This window comes from Lepisosteus oculatus, chromosome 22 (genome assembly GCF_040954835.1).
Source record: "Lepisosteus oculatus isolate fLepOcu1 chromosome 22, fLepOcu1.hap2, whole genome shotgun sequence".
NCBI lineage: Eukaryota > Metazoa > Chordata > Actinopteri > Semionotiformes > Lepisosteidae > Lepisosteus > Lepisosteus oculatus.
In genome coordinates this window covers 4,960,236-4,971,064 of record NC_090717.1, presented here as the reverse complement: position 1 = coordinate 4,971,064, position 10,829 = coordinate 4,960,236, and the positions used below count along the sequence as shown (strand labels likewise).

At 36.9% G+C, this 10,829-nt stretch overlaps 1 protein-coding gene across 1 annotated transcript in view; it reads left to right on the top strand.

Annotated features, from left to right (window-relative positions):
- Window positions 1-3,629: 3,629 nt before the first annotated feature.
- The window catches only part of scarf2 (scavenger receptor class F, member 2), a 31,404-nt gene continuing 24,204 nt past the window's right edge, over window positions 3,630-10,829 (top strand). The window contains exon 1 of the mRNA XM_015366385.2: window positions 3,630-4,463. Within this exon, the coding sequence (XP_015221871.1) occupies window positions 4,309-4,463 (155 nt within the window). The 5' untranslated portion in view covers window positions 3,630-4,308. The remainder of the gene's footprint in view (window positions 4,464-10,829) is intronic.

Sequence of the window (10,829 nt, the reverse complement as noted above, 5' to 3'; positions counted from 1 at the left end):
TCTGTTGTCCGTGTTCCTTGTTAGGAAAATGTATACAGTACAGTGTCCATTTCAGTAGCTACCGTACTGTATGTCATGGTAATGAAATCTGACCAGGATGAAACAGCTGTCTGTGGTTGTTTTCACTTCATATACTCAAAAGGGGAAATTCGAAGCGCTAAAATAATTGTCTCAAAAGTATTGTCCTGCAAGTGTTGTTATAAAATGAATTTCCACAAACTATACATGCCTATGCTTTTGATCTATTTTAATTATATTAGAAATTAATTTTAATTCAATTTGTAACAGAATTTCAAATGGTAAACTTCACTCCACTGTCACTGAATCTGCAACTTAATTATTGGCCAGTGCTACAAAACCGATGGTACTATTTACCAATCAAACCAAACACAAAAAATCAGTAATCACTAAAAATAACTTGCTTCGAGTCTTTCAAGAGCATTCTTTTGAGGTTACAAGGCTAAATACAGTACCAAAAACCCTAAACCTAACAGTTAACAGATACTGTAAAAATCCCAAAATGTACCCCAAAACCTAACACTCTAGTAAGAATAACCTTCAGTAACCCCCAGATATTCAGCCCTGTTTCTGGAGGTCTACTCTGGACTCTCAATGACTTAATTTCAATTCAGTTGTTCACATAATTGATCTATATTCTCATGTTTCCTGGTCTTAACACATTGAGTATTAACAATTACCTATAATACTTCCCTCCAGCACCTTGAATGAGTGAATGGCACTGCCATTGACAGTTAATTTCATTTATCATAATTAAAATCCCCGTATCAGATCGCAAACACTGGGATTTGTGGGAGTCGCCTGTATTTGCACTGTTATGTAAGAATCAACTTCCATCTAGAGCAACAACAGCACACTTTGTTCATGGAGCACAATAAGCTGGAGCAACTTAAACTTGGCTGGGGTTTCTAGAGCCTACTTGCATTCATTTCTTTAAGCATTCAGTTAAGTAATTGAATTTAATTAGACCTATTTTATTTACAAGAATGACTCCTAAATGCTTTATGTTTAATGCTTTAATGTTGCATATATCAAATTGCATGATGTATTTTGCAGAACTGTTTAAAAGTTTAAATCGATTAAAAATGTCCAATGGGGAAAATTAATTAGTTAAAAAAATTAAAGTTCAGTTAAGAAATCAAGACTTGAACAAATGAACACCAATAGATACAGATGTTCCCAGAGGCCCCCTGCACTAAAAACTGCTTTTGGTGTTTATTTTATCTCGGATTTTATGGCTTAATTTAAACAATTAAAGTGGGCAAGAAATTCAGGTGTTAAAAGAAAGTGTTCCTAAGACCTTCAGGATCTATCCGGGTTATTCAGGACAAAGGCTGCCTATCCCTGTCTAGAGTATTTCCAGAGCAGAGAAACCCGATAATCATTATGCAGCTACATTGCACATTAGTTTAGATATTCTTCACAAGCCTGGTCATGAATGGAACACCTTACTCTAGGGCCAACATCTTCAAACATCTCACCACTTCTTGGGAGCCCCAGTCTAACAGGTTTTTTGCTGTAGGTCACCATTAAATCTTCTGTCTCTAAAGACTCGGAACAACTGAACTATGATCAATTGGCTGTAAGTTGGTAAAATAATTTGGAAATTATAAGGAAAAGAAATTATCAACCCTCAAGTTCCATTAATTTAGTACATTAATTGATGAAGTATGTGGGTATGTGATTCTAGTCCTCACAGACTGGATTCCTGCTAGTTATAGATGTTCATGTAATTAGCAAACAATTAACACCTAAAGGCAGGCACTTTAGCTTCTTATGTACATACTGTAGGTGGTTTGCTTAAACTATTTATTACAACTTTGGGATGAAACCCTGCAGAATTACTGTAAATCTCAGAAGCACTGCAATTGCATACAGTACCACTGCCTTGATACTAGAACGGAGTTCAGCAGCCCTGTTCCAAGAGACCGTCATTTCAGGGGGTGTTTTAGGCAACCTTTACATTACATCATTATATTCTAAACAAATGGAACAATTTAATGGTGATTAATTACAGGGCAATTTGAGGTAATTTTCATTACTTGAAACCAAAATCTCAACACCCTTCAAGCCTCAAGGATCAGATGCCCCTGTAATAAACAAGGTATTTGATTACTTAATCAATAACTTACAAGTAATCACATTATTTAGAAATAAGTGATTTTGTGTGACCTACAGCAATGGTTTTCAACCCCTGATTCCAATTTAGAAATTGACAGTAAATAGACCTTCACTTGTCTTGGGTACAAATAAGGTGATACATTCTATAAATTTCAATCATTACAGGTGATGAATGTCATCATTGGTGCTTCTGTATTGGAGGCAGTAAGGTATTAACTGCATCCCTGTCTCAGTAAAAGAAAAAACACATGTTCGACTCCTCTCATTTTAAGCGCCGTAGACCATGAAAGAGGTCTTAAAGATAAGATTATCTAAATAGCTTCGGTCTTGAACTGTTTTTACAATTAAGTACCGTGGTTATGGGGGTATTAATTATACTGTCCTATCCACGGAGTCGAAGCTTGAACTAATTCAGATCATTTTAAGACAGTATTAAAACACCTAAATACCTATTAACATTTTAATCAGGGGGACGATAAACATGCAATCTTTATAGCCTTTAGAGTTCTGTATGACTGTGCTTCACCAGGGGGAGACCTTGTTACACTTGGGCGACTTTCCGGTGGCTCTGCAGGCACGGGCTACGACTCAGATGCTCAGCGCGAAGTCAACATTATTCACATTAACCCTTTGTCGTGTTTTTCATAGTGGCGCACGGAACACTCCCTTAGAAAGGCATTGAATCTAGTTTATCATTGTGTCTCGAATCGGCTTACCGAGAAATTGTTAAAAAGCAATATTCACAATAAAATATTTTATTCTATTGTGAAGTGTAATTCCAAAGGCTGGAAAACTTATAGGCAGCAGCTGGAGTGTCTATGTGTACTGTATATATAAGAGAGAGAATTTGTTTGCACTAAATTAATCTGAATAAATCTGTGGTTATATTTACAGGGAAAAAGCCGCATTGCGTATTTCCGAAATTTCGAAAAATCAAATGTTAAATTCACCCTTATGTGAAGAGTCACACTTCCCTCTTCTCGGGGATCTCAGGGAGTATTTATATATTGAAAAGCCTGTTTAACTTGCATTAAGGTTAACTTTATATTAAAGACATTATCCATCATCCAGGAGGGGCTGCACATTGGTGGTGGTGGAGGGGATCCCATTAACGTGTAAAGCACTTTCAGTGGAATGCCCAGAAAAGCGCTATTTAAGTGTAAGCAATTATTATTATTATTATTATTATTATTATTATTATTATTATTATTATTATTATTATTATTATTATTATATTTACGACTAGAATTACAGCTATATCAAATATTAAATAATAGAGTACAGAAAATGAACATGAAATCAGTAGAAACTGGAGTGTATTATTTTTCCGCAGTAGATTAATTCTGCAATGTGCCAGATAGTGCAGAATTTTGCCCTTATAGTTGCACTGCAAACGGAAAACAAGTAAACTGGAGTCCGACGAAAGGCAGACTGTCTTCACTTCCCCAAGTCTGTACCAAGCAATAGGCCGAGCAAATCAGGCATTTCCCTCTGCCACTCCTGAAAGAGCAAGCAGAAGCAACGACAAAAAAAAAAAATCTACCATAGAGCCTGACTTCCAAACTCCCATTTCCGCCCAGGGAACGGCAGATGTGGGACGCTCGCACACACACTTGGAGGCGATAGCAACTTTCCCCCCAGTTCACTTCTGCTTCCTCCAGGTTCTCTCTCTTTAAAACAGTCTGCTGCAAAAGGAATGCCGATTTCCACCCATTTGACGGGTCACAACAACAAGCAGATGTGCAGCCTGACAACGCTTTCAGAAGTTTGCGGTGCAATGTTAAAAGTTGATCTTTCGTTTGATGATGCTGTAATTGGCTTTTAAAAGTTTAAGGATAAAGTGGTCTTTCCTTTAATGCAGGGCGGAAAACCCACAGCCAGCGACAGAGGAGATTGTCAAGTTTGTGCAACTTGGGGTCTTGTAACGCTTTTTCCCCCCGTCGCTGCTTTTTCTTGGAGTTGGAGCGACGTCGCTACTTTTCTCTCCATCGCAGAGATACGTGGATAGTGTCTGCTTGTTTTTCTTCCACGGAACTCTGGATTATTCGTGCCCTCCTTTGGATAACACGTCTTGTTCGCTTTCTAAAACCAAGGGGAACAGAAGATACTGAAAAAAAGCTATACATTAAGAAGTTTTATTTAAAACTTCTGATTTCTTGAAAGGGAGGAATGACCGATAAAAGGAGCGTTTGGAAGGATGCCGTCTCTTGGAAAATGGAAATGAAGACAAACTTCATAGTTCTTGTGGTTTTAAGCTTATTCTTTTGCTTGAGTTTCAGTCAAGAGCTAAACCCAAAAGGCAGGAATGTGTGTAAAGTACCTGGGTGAGTAGCTGAACACATGGCGTCTTATACTGTTTGTACGGGATAACGGTTCCTGAGGGGGATACAGAACAAAATGAATCTGTACAAATAAACCATTTGTGTCATTTTGTCCACGCGCAAATAAGGCAACCTAATTTATGCTGCGAAATGGTGTATTTCTAAAGATGATTAATTTTAAAGTGGTAGGTGCAAGAAGTTCTAGGGCTGAAAGCAGATATTCTCGAATTATTTTGACAGTTGTGGCGCATGAAAGAGTACTTTCCTGCTGCTGGCGTTAGTATCATTGATGATAGGCAATAGACATCCATGTGTCACCTATGCTGAACTTGATGGATTCCAGTCATCCAGATGCGCGCTCACAACTGGCAAAGCCTCTTGCTGTCATTTTAGCAACTTCCACGCGGGGGCGCCTTTCATGTACTGTACAGCAAGTCCCACAATGTTTGCGAAAAAAAAAGAATAAAAATAACACTGCTGGCGCCATTCTGACCGCAGTCATCGTCCAAAACTAAGCTTGCCATCAATAATGTATGTATCCATATATTCTATCTAGATACTTCTTATATAAACTCTATTCGCTATACATCTGGAATGGGAATATTGATGGATAATAGGCATGTAAACTTCAGCTATCCCAGTCATAGCTGTTTAAAGTATTATTAGTATACAGAATTGAAAGTAGGAGTTACAATATTAACAGAGTGCAGGAGTTACAGAGTTCAGTGGGCCTAAAATCTAAGTGCATCTAAATCAATCTATTTTTCAGTTCTGCTTCTTTATTTCCCAGATGAGCACTGGACATTTAATAATTGTGACGTTGTTTACAAAACAAACCCTGAATGATTCCACATTTGTGTGAAATAACTGGCCATCCTCCTCTTTTTATATGAATAATTGTTCCATTACACCATACAGAGAGAAATTATGTATGTCAAGCTCAGATCTTGCTTTATTTTTCTTTTGCATTCAATGGGATTCCAAGGTTACTAGTATCTATGTTACTTCCATATTTTCCAGGTACTACTGTACACATATGCTTGTGCAACATTTATTTTATAACTGTACACTACCCAGACAAAAGAATGTAAAAAGCTGTGAAATGTATTAACATTAAATGATGTGCGTCTGTGATGGAAATGTCTGAAGAACTGACCTTGATCCCGTATTTACAGAGTCACTTGTAGTTTTAGCAGGAGTTTGCTATATGTATATGAAGTATATTCAGTATATTCAAGTATATTCAACACGATGATGTACCGCTATTATGAAGTAGTTTAATTGTACTATATATGTACTAAACATAATGCTTTTGTATTACATCTCCAATGCAAAGTCATATACTGTAAGTCCCATTAGATGTGAATACACAAAATGTTTGTTTTTCTCACAGATAGCTCAAACAAAATGGATTTGCCAAGTAAGTTCAGTGGGTTCACAAAACTAATTTGCCAAAGAGAATGTTGTGCCAAAGAGTTACCACATTTATTTTAAGTCTTTACATCAATTGCTTTGCATGGTGAATCAAAGCTGGTTATTATTAAACCCGTAATGTACGTGTGTTGATTATAAACTAGCTTCACTTCACTTTAATATTTTACCATGAGTACAATAGTTGGTATCATCTAATGCAGAAACAGTGCTTTTCATCAATGTCATTTAGATGTCAGTACACCAGTTCCAAGATGGTGTCGATGCTTTTGTTTTTTCCCATGCATAAGCACTCTTAAGTATTAAAAAGGCAATGCATGGTGGTTAAGATGGAGGTACTGGCACAGCAGAATAAACTAGATAGCAATGAAAGAGAAGCTGTAAACCAGCTTGAACTCTTGCTTGGACTGGCACATTCAACAGCACCAGTCTAGACCTCATATGGCACTCTTTTAATGGAGTGCCCACATCAAAGGAAACTTCTTAGGTGTTTTTCCACTTAGCTTTCAACTGCGTAAGAGTAAGTGACAATGAATGTGTTGGGGGGTGGGACTCTGTGATTTGTCCCTCTTAGATATGCGAGGTAATAACATTGATAGGCACCTACAGGGAATTAAAATGACTTCTAGATTATTTTCCAATTCTCAGGTGAGATTTTGACCAATCATTGTTAAAATGATAGCTTTTTATAGCAATCAACTGCACACGTTTACACAATAGAAAACATCTGCTCTTGTGCAGCTTACAGCAAATAAAAATGTCGACAGATGAGGCGTACAATGCGTTTGCCTAAATTTAGAATCAACGAACAATAATACTGTGGAATGTTTTGTGTGATTATAGTAAAGCATGTATAAACACTGATAATGACATGAAATATTTAATAGAGCTAGCATACAGCAGGGAAGAATAACACTTTGTTAACATACGTAACTAGCCGTAAATATCTAACTGTGCTAAAATTCCTCATGCTATACAGAGGTTATTGATGGTGACAATAATGAGTACAATGATCAGAATTGTGGTCAGTACTGTAGCTAAGCCTGCTAGGTGTGTCCTCCATCTACTGTTTGAAGACACAGTGAAGTGTTTTGACCTACAGTAACCCCAGAGGCATGAGTCCTGCCAGTAGTGCTGGCAGACACAGCCTCTTTAATGGAAGCCATAGACTGTTCTCAGCACCCTACACCCATGCACTGAATAATACTAATAAAAGACTCAACTACAGCACATGTGTGACTTAAGTCAAACATATCAACACTCTATAAAAATGTTTTTGGCATGCTCCGTTCTTTAATTTTAAGCAAAAGTGTGTTTTTTCAGTCTACAATTATTTTAAATCCCGTACAGTGCAAATTACTTCCATGACATTATACTGTACATACAGTGTTTTGCTATTAATTTGCCGAACTTTAACTGTGTTTTAAATTATTATGCAGACTATGCCCACAAATGGTACTGTCAATTTAATTTGTTCAGTTTTATGAAATATTCATCACAGGAAAGGACAGATGGTGTGCAGAGTTGTCACAGTTCTGGTTCGATTTGTATTGCAAGATATGATCTCTGTACTGACAGCATTATAAACATAATGACAATCATACTGTTTGAATGTAAGAACATAGAAATCAAGATCACAAACGTGGAGCAGATTCAATCCATTTGAATATTAATAATTTAATGATTAGATCTTGTTATGAAGCAGATTGTCAATTTTAAAATCCTTAAAATATTATGTGTATACAATGTTTTAATGTGTGAAGTCCTAAGACGATGAACAGTTACAGATGTTACTGCATACTCTCTTTTACTTTAATCTGAATTCCACAAACAACCTCAACAGACTGATATATAACAGAATGTCTTTTCATTCACCATGTTTAGATTAACTCAGTTATAAATAAAAGCTTCTACCAGGGGGTCCCATAAACTATACATTAAACTGGCAAAGAAAGAGGACTGCCAAAATGATCTGTGGCAACATCTGAGAATTGTATTCTTAGCGTTTCATTGGCATACATACAGTACAATGTTAATGTAGATTATATACTGTATAAAATACATTTTTAATTTTTAAAAAAGTAAGTAACAGGAAGCTTATATAGGTTTTTCCAAATATTGGAATGTTTTTCTGCAACTGTTCTAGGGATAACGTAAATTGACAGATGACTGTATGCTTGCTGAAAGATTTATTTATCGCTGTCAGTGGACTTTGTTTTGGATTTTGCATGTTGCCATAATGACAAATCTAATCTTTGACTTTATTTTTATATTGACCATACTCATAAAATATTTTGTAAATAACATATTCATAGCAATATGTGAGTGTTGTCACAGAAAAAGCAAAATATTAATTGTAAGGTCCTAAATTAGTAGGGCACGGTGTCTAAAATTACTGTAGACGTTACTCTATCCTGAAGTTGTCTCAAAGATACTAAAAAACTTTATACTGTAAATTGTATTATTAGAGGAAATGCCTCAGAATAATGTGCAAGCAATCCTGATCCCTTTTGCAAAATGTGTTTTGTTCTTGTTGTAATAATAAATATTTATTATTCTAAATAGCAATATAAATAACAATGAGTGCTGTTATTCAGAAACTATTATTCAAACAAAGAGCAGACCAGGTGGATGTAATTCACTTTTCTTACATTGTGTCTGAAACACAGTCGAGTCTGTTCTTCTTAATGCCTTGATATTATATAGGTGAAAAGCAAATCTTGTAGTGTCATTTATTTTACTTCCCAAAATACTTTACTTTTTGTGCAACTATTAGGAGAATTGTTTTTTTGTCTGAGTCAAAACTCCTACAACATTGCTGTGGTTTTACATTTTCTTGCAGAAGCAGAGGTTATAAGACAAATTAAATAGGTTTAACACGTAGGAAGAAAAATGCAGTATGTGGGAGTTCCATCTTCTGGGAATGTATGCCCGGAGCATGCCTGCTTATTAAGATTGTAGCAATTATTGAAAACTAAGCTACACTCCTCAGTAAGTGGGTTATGAGGTTTAAAGATATAACCACAAAAAATGGAATAGCATTGAAATCACAGACTATTGTTAACTGTATTGTTGTATTTACAAACCACATATACATAATTTTGGAGGCAGTATAGCGTAGTGAGCAATTCTCTGGACTCGTAGTAAGCAAGTTGTGGGTTCAAGGTTCCTCGGCAGATACTGTTGTTGTACCTTGAGTGAGGTGCTTTACCCCAGTTGTTCCCCTCCACCCAGCTGTATATATGGGAACCAGCAGGACACGCCCTGTAATAGACTGTTGTGTTATTCATGTTGCCTGTAGAAATGCTTTCTATACTGAACATCAAAAGAAATGTATTACTTTTAACTGCAACAAATTAACAAAAATTATTATTAGGAAATTGACCACAGCATTTTGTTAACTGGTACCCTGACTCTTTATTGAGCAGATGTTACCTATTTAATTCATTATCAATGAATGAATGAATTCATTATTCATCTGTGATTTCATGCTTCGCACCAGGTTGCTGAGGCTGTCTTGGTTGCCAGGAATTCTGTTCAATTCCGTTGTAGAGCCTCCACGAGCCCATTCCTTGATGAACCCTTGATGCCACATGTCATCCCAACTCATCCCACAAATGTTCAAAGGGGATCAAGTGTGGTGAGAACAGCATTGATGGCCTATCAGGCACATTCTTATCTTTCAAAGAAGATGCTGTTTCACAAGCAACATGCCTTGTGCTGCCGGAATGTTGTTATGTCAGAAAGTGTGGTACCTGGACTTGATCAGTGTTGCTCTGTGCAGTTAAATTGCCATCAATCATTCTGGGTAGAGTTCTGTTGTGACCAGATGCTCCATCACTCTTGTTGAGACCTTCACACATGGACCTCCACATGTATCGGTCTGTTGTACACAGCAATTAGCATCTGCACCACTGATGTTCATGAATGTGATCTATACAAAACTGATCCGTTGCTAAAGAGGACTTGGTTCTGCTACTGTAGATGGGTTATTCAGCCTGTAACGTGCGCCAATGGTACAAGGGCATTGTTATCTTGGCATGGGGGCAGATCAGTTCCTTTATGTGTTTTTCTTTCTTGATGTTCACCAGGGTTGACATTCAACAGGTTAAATGCACTCACCATCTGTGCCCAATCAACGCCGTCGCTACTGAGAAAGTTTAGAGCTTATGCAACAATGTAAAATGCTCAGGAATGAACATGTAATGTTCAGAATATACAGTATGTGTTAATAGCAAATGTTTGTAATTGTGTTTGTAGTAGCTTTGGTCAATGTGTTGCCTAAAACCATAGGTTGTCTCTCAGACACCCTGTTTATTTTTTAAAGGAGTAGATTTTTCAGTGCTCAGTCCTTGAGAGAACAGCCTTTGTAACTTGGCCATGTGAAAACCTCTGAGCACTTCTGAGGAGGTAAAACTGCACAGGGTCCTGTTGAATCTCACACGTGGGAGGGATAGAATGCAGATTACCCCCTACATGGGCTTCCATCTTCTGCACCAACCATCGTTTATTCATGTGTAAATCAAAGCAGCATATCAGATCTGATCTACAGAGTCTGTAGATCGCAGATTTACAGATCTACAGAGTACAGTGCCAGTGCTTGCATCAGAGATGACTACACAAATGTTTTATATTTCAGTATAGCTACAAATCAGATCTTAACACCAAATGTAATGGTACTGAGGGGATTTTAAAAATAATATATGGGCAGGCAAATTATTGCTCAGTTCATGCTCTTGCTTGAATTTGTGTGGGCGCTGTGATGGACTGGCATTCCATCCACAGTGTATTCTGCCTTACGCCCATTATCTGCCAGGTTAGACTAAGTGTGACCCTGTATTGGACTTAGAGGTTATTGAAAATGGTAGATGGACTCTTTACACAAAAACTAAAAAAGTGTGTAATTAATTATTTAATTATACTTTGAATATAATTACA